The sequence below is a fragment of the Tupaia chinensis genome, unplaced genomic scaffold (assembly GCF_000334495.1).
Source record: "Tupaia chinensis unplaced genomic scaffold, TupChi_1.0 Scaffold000113_1, whole genome shotgun sequence".
Lineage (NCBI taxonomy): Eukaryota > Metazoa > Chordata > Mammalia > Scandentia > Tupaiidae > Tupaia > Tupaia belangeri.
This window is the reverse complement of record NW_006159577.1, coordinates 2,439,058-2,462,056: the sequence shown is the minus strand read 5'-3', so window position 1 is coordinate 2,462,056 and position 22,999 is coordinate 2,439,058. Positions and strand designations below refer to the sequence as shown.

At 47.4% G+C, this 22,999-nt stretch overlaps 1 protein-coding gene across 1 annotated transcript in view; it reads right to left on the bottom strand.

Moving 5' to 3' along the window:
* Positions 1-22,999, bottom strand: part of FAM53B (family with sequence similarity 53 member B) — a 90,326-nt gene that overhangs the window by 48,425 nt on the left and 18,902 nt on the right. The window contains exon 3 of the mRNA XM_027770126.1: positions 18,288-19,066. Coding sequence (XP_027625927.1) covers positions 18,288-19,066 — 779 coding nt within the window. The remainder of the gene's footprint in view (positions 1-18,287; positions 19,067-22,999) is intronic.

Here is a 22,999-nt window from a genome sequence, read left to right as displayed (position 1 = left end):
TTTCCTGCTTTTTTTTGGGCAAAAAAAAAAAAAAAAAAAAAAAAAGTAAGAAAGGGGAACTTGAACACATTGGCACCTCATCTGGGTACACTTACAGAGTTCCTTAAGGGAAGCTTGGATGTCTACCTGCCCTTCAGAGCCAATATCCACTTAACCTAAGCATCCAATTTTGTCTGAACTTTAAAATTGACCCCAACACACTCAAGAATATTTGCCCCATCTTGTGAGACATCCATAGGAAGCTAGGCAAAGCCCTAGCCAAAGGAGGCCTCTGGGGCTGAACATCTTCAGTGCTGGTGCAGGCTTTGGTCAGCTGAGATTTCTATTCTCCTCTAGGAGTCTGGACAACTTTGGGGGGAGAAGAGAAGGGAGAGGTGAGCTAGGGAAACAGAGAACTAGGCTCCAGGACCAGTTCTGCTTTTTAATCAGGGGCTGTCAGGCCCACCATGTCTTCAAAACTCTGAAGGATATAGCTCTGAGGGTGGAATTTGAGGCATTAAGCAGAAAATCAGCCAACTGCTGTCTGAGCTAGGCCTCGAAGCCTGTCCAGCAACAAGTCTCCTAGAAGCTACCAGGCTGATGAAGCTAAAGACCTGAAATTCTCATAAATCTTTCCTGGCAGGGCAGGAAAAACTAGAGCCACAAACACAATTTTTGAAGAAAACTATGGTTAGGAGTTTGCTAAGCCCCAAAGACAGGACAGCTCTGAAAACTTCTTGGTCAGTTGCTGCCCTTCCACACTCCACCACTCCTGGGCCCTTTCTACACCTGCCTCTGTACCATTCACAGCTCGTATTCACTGCAGGAGTGTTGGTAGGTAGGGTGCCCCAGTCCCAAGAAGCCCCACAGATAGGACCTGGAGGAGATGGGGTTAGCTATGTGGAGCTTGGCTCAGATGGTTTGCCCAGAAGATGTATGAGGACAACTGCCCGGGCCAGTCATCAAAGACTACAGGCCTGGAGAAAATGCCCCACTGCTTGACATGCTGCAAGTCAATTCTCAGCATCCCCCTCCCTCCACATGAAGCCCTCGTCACATACAGGGGTATCATCAAACTGAATGGGACTTCAGGGATACAGTAATTTCAGTCGATAAAAGCAGCTAGAGATGAAGGCAGGCTGCTCAGAGAAGTGGCACATTCCCCTGGGCCTCCCCCACTGGATCTGCCTACAAGAAGGACAGATAGGGAAGCCTATGAACTTCTGGTTCTATGATGCAACAGTCCCAGCACCCAAAAGCTCCATTACTCAGGCCTTCCGGGACTTGCTCTTCCTTGGTAAGGAGGGCACAGCTCCAAAGTACCCAGTATATCATAGCAGAGGCCTCTTGTCTAACCCTTTCTTTACCAGTTGGCACAGGGGACGTACCAAAAGAAAGGCAGAGCCAAGTTGCTTAAATCAAGGCTGATAATTAATCCCATCTATTATAGCCTTACTCCAAAAGCTGCTTGTGTGGTAAGCTCACGTTCGACAGTGGAGTGATGCACTGTGACGCTGCACCAATGATCTGGCCCTGCACTGTCCAATATGGAAGCCACTGACCACATATGGCCATCTGAGCACTAGAAATGTGGTCAGTCAAAACTTAGGTCTCAAAAACTTACTACTAGGAAAGAACATATTATTTCTCCCTTCTTTCTTTCACTTCTTTAATTTACCAGGGCGTGCATGCACTCATTACAGAGACACAGACGGAGAGGAGGAAGCACCCCCCAATGGAACATGGTCACACTACAATCCCTTCTCCTCCATTTATCCATTATATTGGGATTTTGAGCATACATGTGTGCTCAAAGTGTTTTTCAAGTCGTCAGGACCAAGATTCAAACTGTATGATTGGCCATGTGGGATTAGGCTCCCTTAACTACCAGGCAATGGAGTCGGTCTTTTTTGTTCTTTTTTAAATTTTTTTTAAATTTTTGCCAAAGGGTATATGTACCCACCAGACAGAGGGACAGAGACAAGGAAAATGAGAAAGCACCCTCCGTAGGGAATAGTCCAGTCCTTCTCCTCCATCTCTTTCTCCTTTTGAGATTTTGGGCATGCACACATGTACACACATGAGCCAAAACATACTAGAGCCCAGCATGTTTTTCAAGCGACCAGATCCAGGACTCAAACTATGTAGCTGGCTAAGTGGGATCCAGTCACCTTAACTACCAGGCCACCAGCTGGTCCCTCTTCTCTCTTTTTAATTGTGACTACTAGAAAATTCAAAATCTTATCTGTGGCTCACATTGTTCCCACTAGACTGTTTCCTCTGAGACTCAGTTACCATCTCTAAAATGGATAATGACGCATCCACTTCACGGAGCTATTTTGAGGAGAAAATGCAACGAGTGGGTTTCTTCTGCAAATCTGCTCCCACCTCTCTTTCCAATGGTCAGCATCCCACAAGTGCTGTGCCCACTCCAAATGCGTGTGGTAAGAAGCTGCCCTCTGAGCTTCCTCATGTCCCAAAGGCTAGTCGGGGAAGAGGCTGGCATGGGTTCCTATCCCTGCTGCACAGTGCCTGGGGTGTGGAAGCAGGGGAAAGGTCTGGCACACAGCCCTCCCCACTCTCCCACCACAGCCTCCCAGCCCCATCTCCCTGACTTGGCTGGCCCTTAAGCTAATGATAATGATGCCTCAAATAGAAAATCTGACAAGGAACAGTAATCTTGTTTTAAGATGTAAGTAGCAAAGACACAGGCTTGATGTTTCTTTTTGGGGGTAGGGGGGAGATTTTTGCTATAGAGTGGCTATAGAGTACATGTGCTCACCAGAGAGACAGAGAAAGACAGAGAGACAGAAAGTGAGAAATCACCCCCATGAGGGGATGGTCATGCCCAAATCCCTTCTCCTTCATCCTCCTCTTGGGATTTGGGGCTCCATGAGTTTTTAAGCTGCCAGGTCCAGGACTAGAATTGCAGTAGACTACCTGGGAGTCCAGTGACATAAATGGACTATCTGCTGGTCCCGGGCTGATGTTTCTTTCTTCTTATTATTTTTTTAAAATTTATTTTCATTTGACCAGAAAGGGGGAGAGAGAGAGAGAAAGAAAGAGAGAAAGTGAGAAAGCAAGCTACCAGGTCCAGAACTCAAACCGCAGTAGGCCACGTGGGAATCCAGTGCCCTAACCACCATACCACCTGATGGCCCCCAGGGCTGATGTTTCTTAAAAGTGTAGAACACTAAGTGCTCTAACCGTCCACCCACTCATTGAGGTACTTAATCCTCGCATCATGCAGAAGAAGACATTGAGAACTAGAGAGGGACAGGGCTGCCCACCTGAGTGGCACACCGAAACCCTATGCCAGGCCCAGCTGGTTCTGGAACTCAGACTCCTCCCACCAGAGGAATCCAGGCCAGATCCTGCCTTCTGTTTCCTGTTGTCCTAGGTTTGGGACAGATGTTGGCACATGTATTTGCTCATAGTTTTACTCGTGTGAATCAAGCTGAAGATGTGGAGTCTCTGCTGAGTGGCAATTAACCTCACACCATTTCGGATGAGATCTCCTTTTTCTTGCCAAATAGTTAATACTGCATAATCAACCCACATTTTGTTAAATGCTCTTCCAAACATACTGCCGCACTGTCTCTTCTGCCTGGGCTATTTCTTTTTTCTTTTCTTTCTTTTTTTCTTTAAAAGAATTATTTATTTACTTTTATTTATTCATTCATTTATTTTCATTTGACCAGAGAAAGACAGATTCACAGAGAGAAGAAAAGTGAAAAAGTTAGTCACCAGGTCCAGGATTCAAACTGTGGTCGGCCATGTGGAAGTGTCCAGCACCTTAACCATCATGCCACCTGTTGGTACAGCCTGGGCTGTTTCTGGGCAGGACTATCACCCCACTTCCCCCCAAACAAAAGTCTTTCCTGCCACTGAATGACTATCCCTGGATATTTGTTCCTATTTTTATTTGCCATCAACTTTTGGAAAATTCCACTGTTTAAGAATGTTCTAGTTTAAAGTGAGATGGAAATTATCTGGGTGAATTAAGCCTTTTTTTTTTTTTTCCCTCCCTTTTTTTTAGAGGTTTTTGCCTTAGGGCACATATACTTGCTGGGGAGAGAGAGAGAGACAGATACAGTGAGAAGGAAAGTGAGAAATCACTCCCCAGGGGGCACAGCCACATTACAATCCCTTCTCCTCCATTCTCCTTCTGGGATCTTGGACATGCATGCACACGCACCCAGCATGATTTTCAAGCCATTGGGTTCAAGACTCAAACCACAGTCTACCATGTGGGAGTTCAGTGATATAACTGCTACGTCATTGGCTGGTCCCAATTAGGCCTATTAAAACCCAGGTTCTGACTCTCAAAAGGGGAGAAAGAGAGAGCGAACACAAGCATGCTTAGAATGGATGCAGTTAGAACCATTTGGAGGTCTCAGCCTTGAAACCAAGTCCCAGGCAAGATCTGTCCTGTCACAGGGGGTAGAAAAACTGAGACAAAAAGGCATGCTAAGAGGAGGTCCGTATGGCTCGTGATGGCTTGCTCCTCATCTTGTTATCTTACTGGGTTAACCACATGAGAAAACAGGCAAATGAGAAATTGGAGCAATGAGGAAAGAAGAGAACCTGTGGAGGCCCACCTGTCTTGTGCCAGTGTAAATACAGATCAGGGCCTGGCATGGTAGAGCTGCCCCCCCCCACAGAAAACCCCAAAACAACCTTTCCCTCTTTTGCCAAGCTCTTAGCTCAGTGCAGTAAGGAAAAATAGGTGTTTTCCTTCTGAGACACAGAAAGCCAATTTCTCATGCCTTTCTCCCCATGTCCTGCCACACCAGTTGTTTCAAAGCCATCTCTTAGGGAAAAAGAGCAAGACCCAGGAGGGAAGTGAGAAAGGTGTCTGTGTAACAGCCAGCCAAGAGGTGAGAGAGGGGAGGCTAGCCAGCCCCTGGGTTTGGAGCTTAGACCTCATCTCCACCACTCAGGACAGGCCATTATGGGGGCTGAGCTGAGTGGATGGCAGCAGCCAAGGGCCCAGAGATCTTCCAGCAAAGTCACAAAAAGTAGTTCACCAATTCAGCTACAGTGATATATGGAACACGTTGCTGCTGAGTGAGGTGGCACTCTTCACCAACAGAGGCTCTCGCAGGAGGAGCCTGACTGACTCTTCCCCGCACTGGCGCCCTGACTATGGGCCTCCCTCAGTGTGGTTTTGTCTTCATCCATCTTCTTGCCATGACCTCTTTGCACCAATTTCTCTGGTGCTATTTGAGGTTAAAACCCCAAGGTTGAACATAACTGTAGCAATAAGGTAAGGCAGTTGACTCAGAGCTGCTCCAAGGCTGATAGTGTTCCAGCCCTGGGCTTATAACAGAAGCCCACTGCTCGCCCCAGCCCACGAGGTCAACCAAGCTGGCCCTGCAGACCCCTAAAACACCCTCCTGCACTTCTGCCCAGGATGCCCAGATACAACGGACTTGCTTGGCCTTGCACTTGCCTCACCCATTCTCACCTCCCAAGGGTCGTGCTTGCTTCCCCTCTACTTGGAGGGCTCCCCTCATTACCTTGCAAAATGGAGCATGTCTCTTCATCTGTGTCTTTGCTCTTTTTCCACAACAGATAGCTTTGGAGTAACTGGTGTGCCAGGGCACGGGGAGACAGAAATGAGAAAATGGCTTTCTGTGTCCCAGAAGGAAAATGCCTACAAACGCTGTACTGAGCTAAGAGCTTGGCAAAAGAGGGAAAGGTTGTTTTGGGGCTGGTGGGGGGTGGCTGTACCATGCCAAGCCCAAATGTCACCTCGATGAGATCTCCCTAATTCTCCAATCTGGCTACTTCCATCTCCTGTCCTCCCTTCTTGTACAAATCACATGAGCCTGTTTGATTTTCTTTCTAGCACATAAAAGTCATCTGAGGTGATTTTGCCTGTCTGCTTGCCTACCCCCCTTTTCTGTCTTACAGAAATACCCCTAGAGCCTAGCCAAGTGTCAGGTACCCAGCAAACACCAGGCAGGGATTGCTGAGTGAAGAATGAACTAGTAAGGAGTTGAGAGGATCTCTCTAGTCATGTTCTAGGACGCAGACAGTACTCGACAGAAGGATCTGAGGAAACAAAGAGGCTGGAGGAGGGAGGAGGGCCGTTAGCAGCCATGATTCTTAGCCCAGCAGAGGCAGTTTATTCTATTCTCAGCAACGACTTCCGGAGTTCTGCTTTTCCAACATTCACAGAAGTACTTCCATCGCCTTCCCTCTCTTCATGCCTCACTGGCCAGGACCCTCCCTTTGAGGTCTGGTCTCAGCCCCATGGAGCCTACACACTCCAAGGTACCAGTCTTTCAGACATGCAGCCTCTGAACATCTCTGGTCTCCTGGCCTAAGGGTGGGAGCAGCTTCTTGTAGTTGCTTTTTTCCAGGATACTTCACGTTTTCTCGGCTTTTCAGTTTTTCAGGAATTTTGTTAACCACTGTTCACAGTAAATTCCCATGAAGCCTGCAAGGTGGTTGCCGTCTCCTGACAGGGTCTGACTGATCCAGGAGGCCTCTTTGCACTCTCTCCATGCACAGAGCTCTGGCAAGGAAACAGCTGCACCCTCCGCCCACCCCCCCCAGCCCCAGACACACAAACACACACACACACCCCACCACCACCACCACCACTCCATGAAGATTAAATGCATTATGTGGCCCTGTACTATTTCAGGGAAGGGGCTGGGTGCCTGATGACCTTTACTGACACATCACTGTTGTGAGCTCACTGCCACTGCTCACAGATGAAGCTGCTGGTGGCTGCATTATATTTTGAAACCATTTCTTTTGTTTTCTAAGATTAAAGAAAAAAGCTACCCCTCCTCCTCCCCAAAAGGAATTATCCAAGAGTTCTACTATGTCTAACTTTCAAAGGAGGCATTGTTAATCTTTTGGCCATAAATAGGCAATTAACACCCACTCTAAGTCTAGTCAAACCAAGTTCCTGCAGGCACGGGGACTGCAGCAAAGGGTTTTTGCTCTTCTGTGTGGCATTTGCTTTCTTTAGTTTTTGACTGTGGCTTGAAGCTACAAGAAAGGGTGGTAATTCAGGATGGCTGATACCACAAAAATGTTATAGATAAATGGGCTCTCGTCAACAGAATATTCCATGTCAATGCAGAGCTCGGAATGAGAGGACTATATTGCAAAAGGCAAAGTGGGCTAAATTAAGACTTTGTGCTGTGACAAACCTACAAGGCCAGCAGCCAGCATGGACTTGGAGTAAAGAGTAAAGGCACAAACAGACCTCAAGTGTACCTGGCTCTGGGCCTGGTTCAGTCTCCATCACATCTCCATCTCAGTGACACCTCTGCTGAGATGAACAGCCCTTCCTGGCACCTGCACAGGCCCACAAGCATCAAGGGCTTGGAGATCCTTCCAAGGAGGCGTTATCCTGAGGTTCTTACTAAGGAGGGAAGAGTAATACAGAGAAGGCCGAAATCCTTCCAGGGTCTGTCAAGCATCCCCTTTCCCTGCATGCTTTGAGGCCCAGCTAGGAATTACTCAGCTTTATTCAGAGAGGCCATCATAGACCCCTCATTTTCTGGAGATGCTGCCCCAGCTGTTGTACAACAAGCAGATGTGGCACATCTGAGATGAGATCCGGTGTGACAAGCATTTGAAATGGTAAAAGAAGCTTCCCGTGGCCCTAAGCCACTCCCTGCCCTTCTCTAGCCCAGGGTTCAGAAGGGGAGACCCAGTTTTAAATGGACAAGATCAGAAGCTTTAGCAAAGGAGTCAGAGGTTTGAACACAGACGGCTGAAAGGAAAGGGTAAGGAATGAAACCTCCCGAGTGGGAAAGGACACACCACTGATGCATCTGGAGGATAAAACGGTTCCGAGGATACTTGTAGAAACAAAGCAAACTGCAGTGACCCGCTACACTTCATTTTTACTGAGACCAGGGTAAGAAGAAATATGGTCAAAGCGAGAGGCTGCAGGTTAGATAACAAGGACTTACAATCAGTAAACACTAAACAGGGTAGCTTAAAGCAAGTTGCCATCTTTGGGGATGAGGATGATTCCCTGTCCAATGAGGTCTATGACTAAAGTGAGCTGGAGGCCAATAACAAGATAAACCTTCCAGGCGGCCCTGCTGGTTTCACCTCCAGAACATTTCTTGAGCCCCTAACATGAATCACCACTGTCCCCAGGCTCCTCTAGCCTAGCCCACCACCATCTGTGCCAACAGCCAGCCTCCCGACTGGCCTTCCCCAGACTCCTCTGTTCAGGCTGTCCACTGCTGCCTCAAGGGGATTTTGGAGGATGTCACTGCTTTCTTGCTTAAAACCATCTAACATTTCTGACCTGCTCAGAGAAAAAAAACATCAGCCTCTCCTAGGGACCCAGCAAGAAGGCCCACTGCACTCAGGCCATCTGTCCCACTCTGCTCCACCCCACCAGGGCTCCTTCCAGTCCCTTCCTATCTCTGACCCTTGCTTCTCCTGTCTGGAAAGCTGCCCTCTTCCCATGGCCACCTCTGGCGCACACCCTTCAGATTCAAGCAAAAGTCACCCTCTCTTAAGAGGCCACTCTGACCACCATATCTCCCTTGCCATTGCTACAGCCTCTGCCCTGGATTGTTTCTTTCCTAGCATGAGATTACAATGCATTCTTTGAGAACATTCTAGAAACCCAGCCTCTTTCAAACATTTACCAGAGGCCAGAGACACCCAGCACTCACTGCATCTGGACAGAACATAAACGGTCATGCTGGGTTCCTGTTTAATTCTTTCTGCCACCGAACACAAGACTGGAGATATCGAACAGGGACATAGAACATGCCTTTAAGAATCCATGCGTGTGAGCTTGCTTTGGAAATGTCTAACATGTGTTAGAATAGTTTTTCCAATCATTTCTGAAGCAGCCTTGTACCCAACTCAACATAAGTCAACCCCAAGTTCTCTGGTGCTCTAGAAGGTTCACTATCAAGTGCTATAACAGCTCAGAAGGCACTTATCCTAGGACTTGGACATTAGAAAACTAGGTAATGGAATCACTTATTTAGGTCAGGGCTCTCCAGGTAGAAGCATTATAGGCTTTTATCCAAGGGGCAATGGTATCTCCTAAAATGCTCCTTCAGGCTGTGGAGAACGGCATGGACTGAGGGGTCCTGACTGAGCAGGTAACTCCTCACCAAGGAGTCTCAACTCTCATCTCCAAATGACACATGCCAGTCCTTAGGCCTCTAGAAAGTTTACTGGGCCAGGCATGTGCCTATCCTCTGTTGTTCCCAAACCCCCAGGATCCTCTAAATCCTTCTGACTCCCCAGACTCACCTGGGGAGCTTCTGAAACCCTCGAGTATCAGGACCCTGCCATTCCAAACTTACTGATTCAGACTCTCAGGGGCAAGGCCTGCATATTCTCTCAGGAATATGTAGTATCCCGGGTTCCCTGGTAATTCTGGCATTTTTGGCCATGTCTGGGTCAAGGTACAAATACATGCTCAGAAACTCAAGGTTTAGAGAAGTAGCAACTTCAGGTTAGCATAATGGCTATGTCGCTGGACTCCCATGCAGTCGACCGTGGTTCAAGTCCTGGACCCAGTGGCTTAAACTCACACCGGGTGCATGTGCGTGCGTGCCTAAGATCCTGAGAGGAGAACGGAGGAGAAGGGATTGTGGTGTGGTCATACCCCCTGGGGGGTGATTTCCGCTTTCTGTCTCTCTGTCACTCTCTGTCTTTCTGGTGAGTGCACGTACCCTATAGCAAAAAGGAATAACAAACTCTCGAGATGTGGCAATGGGCTCACTGTCACAGCACAGCCAGACAGAGCTGGTCCTCACACCCAGGTCTTCTGAATCTAAATGCAGCTCTGTTCCAACAACAGACCCATTTCGTTTCCCTATGATACTGAGGCATCTATCAGCAAAGCCTAACCCTCATCTCAGAGTTAAGAGAGACCTGGGCTCAAACCCCAGCACTGCAACTCAGTAACCCAAGCAGGGCCCTTGGATAAGCCACATAAGCTGTAGGGCCCAGGCCCTCTTCCGTGAAATGAGGAGACAGCAGAGAATCTCAGAGCTGTACTGATGAGGAATTCTCACAGTAAGGACTGTTCACACTAGATGAGCAGTTCCTCACTTTAAAAAAAGTTCTCGCCTCACGCTAAGCGCTTATGCTGGGCAAGCAAGACCTACGTTCTAAGTACCTCATACAAATGAGTTAACTTAATGTAATGGACATGGCACTGCTGCCCTATGTCATGAAAAGGGAAAGTGAAGCATGGGGAGGCTACCTAAATTGCCCAGAACATGGATGGAGCCTGCCTCATAGCCAGAACTCCAGCATGAGGCCCCACTCTCACACCAGCCCTCTGTCTCATCAAAGCCCATGCTCTTGGCTTCTTCTTCAGAAAGAAGAACATGGGGAACAACATGAGGGTTCCTCTAAATCCTTCTGACTCTGGGCCCTTGAAGTAGAGCTGGGCAAAGAGGTAAAGGTCAGCTGGCCCACAGAACTTTCCTACTCTGACTTCACAAAGCAGGACAGGAGCCATCCTCAGATGCAATACCACCTCATCCAGGAAGGCTCCATTTTCCTTCCTGCTCTCAAGCTGTGGCCTCCCTGGGCAGAACCTCCTGGGGTCTCCTGGATCTCTGTGCTAGCACCAGAGCAGGGCCTAGGAAGGAGAGTGCTCTACACATGTTCAGAGAGCATCGGAGGCTCTCACCTCAGCATCTGGCTTAGGAAAAAGAGGCCCCTACTCCAGAGAGACCCAAGTACTCCCAGAGCTTCATCACCACACATCTCAAATAACCTCCACTCAGAATGGCTGAGTGGAAAATCACCAAGTGGCATTAAAAGCTGCCTCCTCACATATCTCCAGGTGAACTCCCTATTTTTCTCTTCCCAGGAAATCAAAGCTATTGTGTCAACACTAGGCCCATGTCTGAGTGACCTTAAGTAGATTATATATGGAACCTGGGGAACCATGGCTGGGAATAGGAAGGAGTAATTCAGGTATCTGAATAGAGGTTTCCTCAAATTATGGAAATTCCCATCAGGGGGTTCTACAGTGTCACTGACATACCTATTTCCAAGAAAAAAAAGTACCAGGGATAGAGCTGAATATAGCCTCCTGGCAGCCTGAACCCAGCCTGCTCCATGGGAGCCAAGATCCAAGCCCACCATAGAGGCAAGCCCAGCAGACTGCCCAGAAAGACTATGGAAAACAATAGGAGAAAGGATGTAGGCCTTGGCTTTGTTAATCAAGGCTGACGTTAGCTGAGTGCCAACTATATGTCAAATTCATGCTACATGACTCCTCCCCACACCTATGAGAAACAGAAACTTTTCTTCATTTTACAGACATGAACATGGAGGCTAAGGGGTTAAGTGACTGCCCCACAGCACACAGCTTCAAAACTGACAGGACAGGGACAAAGCCTCAATCTTTCTGACTCCAAAGCTCTGTCACACTCTCTACATGCCACAAAGTTTGTTTACCTGGAAAGGCCAGCTAGCTACCCCCACCAAGGACCAAGCACAGCAGCAAGAGTGCTGAATCTAGGGTCAGAAAACAAAGATTTCCATCATCCTGGGCTCGTAACTAACTATATGGCTTTGGGCAAGTTATCAATTCTCCCTGGGGTCTAGAGTCCTCATTTTCATTCTTTCTTCTTCTTCTTCTTTTAATTTGCTATAGTGCACATGTGCTCGCCAGAGAGAGACGCAGAGGACAGAGACAGAAAGTGAGAAATCACTGTCAGGGGGATGGCTACGCCACAATCCCTTTTCCTCCATTCTCCTCTCATGATTTTGGGCATGAACACACATGCACTCAGAATGTTTTTCAAGCTGCAGAGTCCGGGACTTGACCCACACAGTTGGGCATGTGGGATCCAGCCACTTTAACCACCATGCCACTTAGCTGGCTCTGGAATCCTCATTTCCAAGTGAGGCAGATGACAATCAACTACCAATCAATTAGCAGTGGCCGCCAAGATCACAGAGGGGAGGATTCTAAAACCTGAAAAGACTGCCATGATTGATTGGCAATGTCTGTCAAGAATGATGAGCTAGATCAAGACCCAAAGTTGCCACCCCCTGGTATCCATAAATTCTTACAGTCTAGGTCTTAAAGGCTCTCTTTCATTGTTCAAGCATGAACTGATTGTTTCCAAGTCAGAAACAGTTACTTCCATGTGCCCAGAGGTTTTTACCTTTGTTTACTGAGCATTTCGTTCAATACAGGTGGAATCCTGGAGCTTTTTATGCCTATCTCTCTCACCAGAGCCTCATACATGTCTGCATCCAGAATCCCTCTACTTGCTGGCAGCACAGTTTCCCATCCCATAGGAAGGGTGCTAAGGGTTCAAGGCAACAGGAAACCCAAACAGTTGAAGTAACTAGCCACTGCCAAGGTGGACGGGAGAGAGCCATAAGGGCTCAGGCAGAGCAGGCCTACTGCCCAGGGATTTGGCCAAGGAAAGGCACAGCTGGCGTGCAGCTGCCAGGACTGCCCAAGCATGAAGGTCATGTAGCCAATGCAGACATTGACATGAAGGGCCACTCCACCCAGTCACTGAGGAGGGTCAGTCCCTGATTAGAAGAGGCCACGCCTACACACAGGGTGAAAAGTAGAGGCTTGCCAGAGGGAGCTCCACCTAGGAATGGAGGTTAGCATCAGCAAAGAGCTACAAACTATTGATAAGCACCTGCCATTGCCCCTCTAATGACTTCCCACAGCAATCCCACATCCCTCAGAGCCCATTGCCCTGGTCAGCCCCATGCTCCTGGTCTTATCCACAAAACCACAGCTCTCGGCAGCTTCCCAAAGATGTGCTGGCCGGCTGGTTTCTACCTCAAGCTTTTTTTTTTTTTTTTTTAATTTTTTTACCTTCAAACTTCTTCTGGCCAGCTTTCATGGGTCCCTCAAACATCTGCCAACACAACTGCTACTGCCTGTTCTGAGGCCTCCTCAGGGAGGTTCAGGGGACTAGTCATTGTGTAGACAGCTGCAATCAATCTAATCTCTGTAGGGCATCTGGACCCCTCCCCACAAATGTCATGCTTCTGTTTCAAGCACTGTTGAAAATACAATTTGTTGCTCTTTCAAGCTGATGAACTTTGAGTTAAAACTACTGCAAGGATGGTGACAGTCAGGGACATGGCATTCAATGGGTAATCTTTTTAATTGTTGCTTTTCCTGAAATCTTTGCTCACACATGTGATTCATGTTTAAATGACCATATATAGCTCAGGTCTTGTGGGGAACCAACCAATGCTTGGTGGTCAAACCAGATCTCAAAAAAACAATAATTAATATACTAGCAAAAGTTCTGCTAATATACTACAGCACACATTGTCATTTTGAGAAAAGGAGGCTGTGGCTTCATAGAAAACATCAGGCAGAAGGGGCCTCAAAAAAACCATGTGAGAACCAGAGCTATACAGGAAGGTCAGATTTGGGCAGGGAGCGATCAGAACATAACTAGTCCTTTGGGCTACTTAGAGCAACTTGCTCTGTAGAACCCAGCAGTTGTAACTACAATTACAGGGAGGGCAGACATTTCTGAACAAGTTCCTTGCATCATTTCCCCCCACTCGGGCTGTCCTCACTGCAATCAACCTCCCTCACTCAGGATCTAGACGGCTGCGTCACCTGCAACCTTGTTTGGCATCCCTGCCCATAACCTTGGCATTGGAGTTTACAAAGACATGAGAAAAGACGATCTGAAAGCAATTTATACACCCTCCATCACCACTACTGCATCTCATCATCACTGCTAAGACATAAGAGCCACCACTACAGGCTAACTCGACAGCTGTAATCCAGGGATACAGCCACAAAGGGGTAAGGTGGCTGGTGGGCTTCTGGAATAATTCCGCCCTAGTTTCAAGGGTAACAAACATGAGATGAGAATGCCCACACACGGCCAACTTCCGCTGGTGGGTGGTGAATCCAATTCTGTAGCTGTTTCATAACCCTCAGCTCTGAGCATGGAGTTCAGTTCACCACAAGCTGAGCTGAGCTACAGTGCAGGCCTGTGGCCAGTAGACCTCCTTCCTATTTACAAAAGAAAAAGGATGAGGCAAGAAGATAAACAAACGAGAAGTAAAGTGTAAGGACAGAAAAGGAAAGATAGAAGCAAAGGAGAAAAAATAGACAAATAAAAACAGATTGAATGTGCCTCCCAGAACATCCACCTTCCAGATCTGTCTTTGGAGTCACCCAGAACAAGCCCATACCTTTCTCAAAAGTCTTGCACTTGCAATGATAAGTATTTGTCAGCACTCACCCTGCACCAGACAGTGCATTGGGTGATGTCTACATACACACATAGACAGATACAGAAATATACATATGTAGTGATACAGACATGCACCCACATGCATATACAGATACAGATATACACCCACAGATAAACTCATGTACTTATATGCACACACATACATAAGCACATTATACACACAAACATTATTTCCCTTCTTCCTTCCACAGTTCCATGTTAGTGATGGTGGTGGTATTTGCTACACATAGATGTTACACAATTTGACCAAGGCTGCTAGCCTCCTACACCTCTTCTGGAGGCTTTCTGGTTTGTCAATGTCCCCTTCTAAATGCAAACCCATGAATATCATGTTCAGAGGGGTCCTAGCAAACCCAGTGACCAGTAAAGCCTCAGTTTTATCAGAAGGGGCTGGAATGGACGAACGCTGAGGTCACATCTGCTTCTGACATCCTCTGCTTAAAGCACAGAGTTTTCACCCAGGCCACCTGCTATTATTAAACTCAACTATACATGTAGATGAGATCTCAGAGCTTTCTGTCTTCCCTGCTGATCTGACTCTCTTGGGCTCTCTCCCTTGTCCCTTTCTGCTGGCAACTTGGAGGGGCTCTGGCTACCATGTCCCTCTGGCCACTCTAAAAAATAGCCAGAGAGAAACCCCTGCAAGCTCACACTCACCCTCAAGGTCTGCTCTGGGCCCTGAAGGTCCCAACCCTAGTCAGCACCTCTAGGGAAGCTGGGATTTATCATAATGCCCAGCTGCTCCAAATGTCTAACGAAAAAGGCACTCTGTGCCTTTAATCTAAAGTTCTGTGCACCTGGTTCCAAAACACACACAAAAGGGTTCCTTTATGAGAATGTTCAAGTGGAGCCTCCTCACTCCAGAGCAAATGTATAAACCAAGATCAAAAGACTTGTGAAAGAGAATGGACAATCTGGCCTAATGAAATACGGGCCAGAACCAACCCTAGATATAAGCCTATCCTTCCAAGGATATAGAAAGCCCACTTATAAGCCTTTCTTTTTCCAAAGCAGGCAGACCCTGCCCACTACCTTCCCAGTAGTTACAAATGCTGAGTGAAGCCACAGCATGTGGAGGTTAAGTTCTATGGGCAGTCGGCCCCACCTCAGCAACCATCCAGCAACACACAGGTCCTTGTACACCAGCAATACGCCCAGCTCATTGGGTACCCAGGCACAGTGCTCTGTATCGTCCAGACTGAGAGTAGGGCCCTTTATAAATACACAGGAAGGGCCCTGGGCCTCAGTTCCAGGGCCTCCTGGAAAAGCAAGACCCACCTCCCAAGGCCATAACTCATGCAGTGGGGAGCTGAAGCAGGCAGAACCCCAGAGCCTCATGGAGAGAGGGCTGGCCAAGGTCTAGATGCTTGGTGGAGGTTGGCTCAGGGTCCACTGGCCCCATCCCCAAAGCTCAGGCCACAGGGCCCTTATACACTTATGCTTCCCAGGCACCTCTCCCTGGGTTCTGTTCTACCCAGAACTTGCTGCTGAGCAGCTGGGCAAGAACAGATTGAATCAGGGCAGCCTCCTGAGACTCTAGCCTGGAGGCCCACCTGGACCTGATGAAACAATCTATACATCTGGGCACAGTCCTACCAAGCAATATATTTTTAAACAGTCTCTACCCAAGTGAGGCCAGGAAGTGTCTCCAGTGATGCCAAGGTGTTACTCCAACTTGTGGCTAGTAAAATACAATAACATGTAAGTTGTTTTCATTAACTACCTTGCTTATTAGCTAATAAAAATAAAAGCTCAGCATTACAAATTAAACTGAAGGGGCCAGGTGGCATGGTAGTTAAGGGTGCTGGACTTACACATGGCTAACCATGGTTCAAGTCCCAGACCTGGTGGCTTGCTTTCTCACTTTCTCTCTCTCTCTCTTTCTGTCCCTCTCTGGTCAAATTAAAAATAAATAAATAAACAAAGTTAAATAAAATAATTATTTTTTTTAAAAAAAATTAGACTAGAGACCAGCAGGTGGCATTGTAGTTAAGGTGGTGGACTTTCGCATGGCTGATGCAGTTTGAGTCCTGGATGTGGTGCCTTTAAAATCAGTGTGTGCGTGCATGCCCAAAATCTTGGGAAGAGAATGGAGAAGGGATTGCAGCGTGGCCATCCTCCCTGGGGGGTGATTTCTCACTTTCTATCTCTCTGTCTCTGTCTTTCTGGTGAACGCACACGTCCTATAGCAAAAAAACTTCTCAAAATAAATAATAAATAAATAAATAAATAAATTGAAGCCACTTATCACACATGGAAACCAGGGTTTCTTTCAGAAGTCACTAAAATATGTCACTCTTTGTACCTTATTTAAATTTCTCTGGAGCCCAGTGAATGAATTCGATCACTGTCCAGCTAATAAAGGAATAAATGTTCACTACATGTAGGAAGACAAAAGAGCCACACCTGGAACCTCAATGGAAGAAATGGCAATGGGACAAGGAGGGGCACTGAGCACCAAAAACAGCAGCTACTGGACTAGTTCAAGAGGAATGATCGATACAGCCCAAGGTCCATGAGCCAAAGAAAAGTCACATCATTCTCAAAGTGATGTCCCTTCCTCTGAGGCACCCTACCAAGGCCATGAGACACAGAACTGAGGGGCTGGGACCCTGGGCAGAGGACACAGGGAAAAATGTTGCTTCATACTCTCCCCCAAGTGAACCTCACTGCACAGTGGAGGAGCAAGCATGTTACCTATTGCCCTCTAGCTATCCCAGCCAGAGCCCAGGTACTAAAAGGTCTTGACTCTGGGGCCAAGTGAGTTCAGGACTTGAGATACCTGCACCTCTTCTTTTGTGGGGGATGGACTTCTATGCTGGAAAGGGGAACTAAAGGGGAGAGGAAAAAAAAAAAAAAAAAACCTCCACGAACAGAAAATCCACCCTCTCTCTAAACTGGAAGGAGGCCCAACTGAGCAAACAGCATTGGGCACTAAAGGAAAGATAGTCATAGCTGCTTGAAATGGAATGGACGTGTCAAGCCCGCCTGCCCTGAATCTGGCCAGGGCACTGCAAGAGCAAGGTCAATCACTCCGACCGTCCTTTCCAACAAGCGGGTCTTCATCCCCTCAAACCCAATGTAAACGATATATACATACATATGTGTGTGTGTGTATACATACATATATACATATATGTAAAAGACCAGAAAAGACAATAGCCAAATGGTGGCACTAAGCAACTGAGGACCTCTGGATGGAAACAGAACCAACAGTGCTGCGTTCTACCCTCCACATCTACCTGTCCTGGAGTTAGTGGTCACAAGGGCCAACTCTACTACCTGGGCCTCACCATCACTCTCTTCCTCGGGCCTCCTTAACAAGAACAAAATGCAGCTAGCCTTAGGCTCAGAGACCATCCTAAGGCTGGCGGTTTTACTCCAAATTCATCTCATTCAGATCAGTATCCAAGATCAGTGTTAGCGCAAGGCAGAGCTCCAAGACAAAGAGGATAAAGTCCAAAGGACAGGGCGAGTAGCCAAAGACCTCTACAGTGAGAAGTGAGGACGGTTACAGAGGCAGCAGAGGGGATGTGGATCACAATTTCTGATGGTCTAATATTTCTGTCAGTTTAATCTAAAGAATAGACCCTCACACACTCCTGTTTTCTAAAACCATTACCCACAGCCCTGATCTCAGGATCAGCATAATCCAAGTGACACTGAATCATGGTGTGTGCAAGTGTTTCTCACAGAGGCTGTAGGGGCGGATTGTTCCTGGGAGAGAGGGCTACAGAGAGCTGGGAGGGGATTACCCTCTCAGAGTTTGGTCATACTGGTCTGCCTGCCAACCCTGCCTCTCACCATCTGTCTGTTCTTATATCATTAGCATGGTGCCTCACAGAGAAAGAGCCTGTCTGATTTTAAACAGAAAGAAATAGACACTTAAAAAAAAAAAAAAACTGACTTGAAATAATCTTTCTTTGAAAAGGATTTTTAAAAGAAGGAAATTAACTCACTGCCGGGTATTTCTAAAGCTCTTGGTCTGAATGGATCAGCATCATCAGAGGCTACAATGAGCACCAAGCTACTTCTGCAGCCCCTCCAGGCCACTGGGGCTCTTACCTGTGCCATCTTGGCAAGGTCTAGGGAAGGCCTCTGCTCCTGCACTTCTTCAGGGCGCCTCCGTTTAATGCCCACCTTCTTGTCGTTAAGGACACATGGCTGGGAGCGGCTGCGGGAGAGCCCACTGGAGCGTCTGGCCAGCTCTGGCGTTGAGGCAGGTGTGCTGTTGGCTGAGGGTGGACAGTATTCCGCAAAGGAAAACTGCTCGTGTGAGCAGGAGAGGGACCGCTGCAGGTCCAGCCGGCCCCCTCCTACAGGGTGTGGGTCAGGGCTCCAGGTGTCACCCACCTGTCCAGAGGGGGCTAATCCTCGTGCCCCTTGGCAGAGTTGCCCCCCAAATCGGTGGTGAAGCCCCACCTGGTCGCAGGGTGATGAGAGTGTGTTAGCACGAGAAGGGAGGCTGAAGCTGGAGCTTCTCTGCATGGTGCTAGAGCCATTGGAATAGCGCTGCACACTGCCCCCACTGTAGCAGCGTCTCTTTTCCACAGGAGTCCATACTTTGGACCCCAAGGGCCTCCATGATGTCCGGCAGCTGGACATCTCATCAGAGAAAGACAGTGACCGGCACTGGCGCTTGCTGGGAGGTGCTGATGGGTTCCCGTTGTGGTCGCTGATGCTGAGATCTTTGATCAGGCTGGTCACAGTGCAGGCGGTAACCGTCTCCCTGTGCCACAGTGAGCTGTCCTGACACTTTTCAGGGAGGCATTCCCAGATGCTGGCACTCGGTTGGTCAATCTGAAGAGGGCATTTCCTATCCAGGTCTCTCCATCTGTCATTTTCTGGTACATAAATGAAAAATAGAAAATAGGATTTGAGAAGGCCTAGGCCAGCCCTCTATTTCCACATTTAGCAGCCCATTTAAAACACAGGATTTTAGAGCCAGAAGGCCCTTAAAAACCATCTAGTCTAACCTCATCTTACATATGAGAAATTGTGGCTCAGAGGGGGAAGTGAGCCCCAAGGGTGTTGAGTTGGAAGCAGAGGAAGGCGAGATTCCAGACATATCCCTAAGACTCCTGATATAGTTTTCTTTCTAACATACCACACTACTTCCCAGGAAAAGCAGTATTTTTCACCCAAAATGTTTTCTCATCTTAAAGGTAGGAGACCAACTTGCTTCAAAAAGTTCATGGAAAATGAAATTAAAGTACAAGTTTATATTAGCACAAAACAATTTTGAGTCCATGCGTAGTTTTTTCTCTTTTTTTGGAGACAGATTTTTGCTATAGGTCACATGCACTCACTGGAGAGACAGAGAGAGACAGAACGTGAGAGATCACCCCCCCAGGGGGTATGGCCATACTATAATCCTTTCTTCTCCATTTTCTCTCAGGTTTTTCTTTTTTTCTTTTTCTTTTTTTGGAGAGGTTTTTGCTATAAGGTGCATGTGCTCGCCAGACAGACAGAGAGAGACAGAGAGACAGAAAGCAAGAAATCACCCCCCAGGGGGGATGGCCACGCTGCAATCCCTTCTCCATTCTCCTCTCGGGATCTTGGGCATGCATGCACACGTGCCCGGCGTGAGTTTAAGCCCCTGGGTCTGGGACATGAACCACGGTCAACTACGTGGGAGTCCAGAGACATAGCCATTACGCTAACTGCTGGTCCCCATTTTCTCTCAGGATCTTGGGCATGCACATGCACGCACATGCGCCCAGTGTGAATTTTAAGCTGCTGCATCCAGGACTCAAACCAGGGTCAACTATGTGAAAGTCCAGCAATGTAACCATTATGCCATCTGCTGGTCCCATGCAGAGTCTTTTCATAATACCCAGTTTCTATGAACTTTCTGAAGACCTCTCACATCTGTTAAGTCCCTGCACAATACTCTATTGCTCATCAGACTAGCGGAAGACCACCACCAAAGATGAGTCTTTTGGTACTTCAGATGGCCAAGGTACAAATGGAGCCTGGCAGTACTGCCAGTTTAGTTCATCTGAATTCCATCCGTAAAGCACCTGCTAAGAGTAAAAACGGAATCTCTCATTGATTTATGCCTCCTACACGCTCAACAATATTAACATCAACAGCTTTCAGTCATAGCACTTTCTCTTTGTTTACTTGATTTCTGACAAAATTGAGGATACTTAAATCAATTAAAATCTGTAAAAGTAAGAACCAGCAGTTGGCGTAATGGCTATGTCACTGGACTCGCATGTAGTCAACTACAGTTTGAGTCCCAGACCAGGTGGTTTAAACTCATGCTGGGCGCATGTGCATGCATGCCCAAGAGGAGAATGGAGAAAAAGGGATTGTGGCTTGGCCAACCCCCCGGGGGGGGGTTTTCGCTTTCTCTTTCTTTTTGGTGAGTGCGCATGCCCTATAGCAAAAATCTCTAAAAAAAAAAAAAAAAAAAAAAAAAATCTGTAAGAGTAAGTCTTGGGCTCAACAGACCTAAGTGTACAAGTTAAACCCACATATTCAGGTCTCTACTTGAACATGTGAATAAATAAACCCTACTATAAAATACTGAATTTTCACTTGAACCTTTATTTCAGTAAAATATGCAAGAACTATTTGTTGGTTTTCTACTATGGAATTAGGCACTGGGCTTGGAATTTCTAGGAAGTAAAAAAAATTAGAATAGCTCTTATATTCCAGTTAATAGTTTTAAACCAAAGTTAAGAAATATGCTGTGGGGAACCAGCAGTTAGTGTAATGGCTATGTCGCTGGACTCCCACATAGTTGACCGCGGTTTGTGTCCCGGACCCGGTGGCTTAAAACTCACGCTGGGCGCGTGTGCGTGCGTGCCCAAGATCCCGAGAGGAGAATGGAGGAGAAGGGATTGCGGTGTGACCATCCCCCCTGGGGGGTGATTTCTCGCTTTCTGTCTCTATGTCTCTGTCTGGCGAGCGCACGCGCCCTATAGCAAAAACTTCTCAAAAAAAAAAAAAAAGAAAGAAAGAAATATGCTGTGGGGCCAGCAGGTGGCATGAAGGTTAAAGAGGCTGGATCCCACATGACTAACTGCACAGATTGAGTCCTGGACCTGGTGGCTTAAAGAACATGCTTGGTGCATGTGCATGCATGCTCAAAATCGCGAAAGGAGAATTAGAAAGGATTGAGGCAAGGTTGCCCTCCTCCCAGGGTGACATCTGTCTCTCTCTGGCAAACACACACACCCTATAGCCAACTTTTAAAATATACACACATGCACACTATGGTGTTGGGGACCAACATGTCAGCTCCTTCTATTTTTTCTAACCTACATATATTTATAGATTGTACAAATGTGAATGGCTTAAGTCAGTCAGCAGGATAGAGAAGTAAAACCTTAAATGTTAGGCAGGTTTTTAAATACATACTAATTCTCATAGAAAAGCAGATCATTTACTGAGCATTCAACCTGAGTCATATCACCTGCAAAGTGCCCTTATGTAAGTACCACCATGGCCCAAATGGAGAGACCAGGGTGGCGGAGAGGTTGAGTAACTGTCGCAGGACCACATGACAGGATACAAACCTATGTTAGGCTGCCCCAAAGCCCTGCTCCTTACAGTACAGAGCTGAGGGGAATCACAGGTAGGCCTGTGACACTAGCTCTACCCTCAAGGAGCTTATGGGTCAGGCAAGATGGACTGTAGGTTCAGAAAACCAAACCTATAGCCAGCCCATACGAGTTCTCCAGCCAGCAAAGACTACATACAGACTGAGATTCACCAATGGCCATTATAGAAAGGCACTGAGATACCCTGCACCAAGCACTATAAAAAGCAGTTACTGGACTGGTTCAAGAGAAATGACCAATTGGAACCAGCAGTTAGCGTAATGGCTAGGTCACTGGACTCCCACGTAGTCGACCGTGGTTCGCGTCCTGGAACCGGTGGCTTAAAACTCACACTGGGAGCGTGTGCGTGCGTGCCCAAGATCCCAAGAGGAGAATGGAGGAGAAGGGATTGCAGCGTGACCATCCCCCCTGGGGGGTGATTTCTCGCTTTCTGTCTCTATGTCTCTCTCTGTCTGTCTGGCGAGCTTCCGTTAAGTAAAAAATCCCCAAAAAAAAAAAAAAAAAAAAAAAAGAGAAATGACCAATGCAGCCCAAGGTCCATGAGCCAAAGGAAAAGCCATATCAGATCTCAAAGTAATGCTCCTTCCTCTCAGGCATCCTACCCAGGGCCATGAGACACAGAAGCTGAGGGGTTGGGACCTGGGGCATGGATCACAGAGAGAAACCACACATGAAGGGCCTTGGAAGCTGGAGACGCAGGAGAGATTTTCCCTCAGTACAGACAGGCCATTTGGGGATAAAGCAAGATTGTCACTAAACATCTAAACCATCTTATCCTAGACTCCTCCCCGGTCCTAACTATACAAGTCTCAATACCTTTCTGTCAGATTTAATAAATTATTTCCAAAAATCATCAGATAGTTGCATTTTTGCAGTTGTACTTATGCTGTCTTTTCCACCCAAGGAAATCATTCTCTTTGAGTGCTCACCATTTTTTTTGTTGTTTTTCTTTTTATTTTTTGAAGAGGTTTTTGCTATAGGGCATATGCGCTCACCAGAAAGACAGAGAGAGACAGAGATAGAAAGCGAGAAATCACTCCCCCAGGGGGGATGGCCACGCCACAATCCCTTCTCCTCCTTTCTCCTCTCGGAATCTTGGGCACGCACGCACACGCGCCCAGCGTGAGTTTAAGCCACCGGGTCCAGGACTCGAACCTCGGTCTACTACATGGGAGTTCAACGACATAGCCATCACGCTAACTG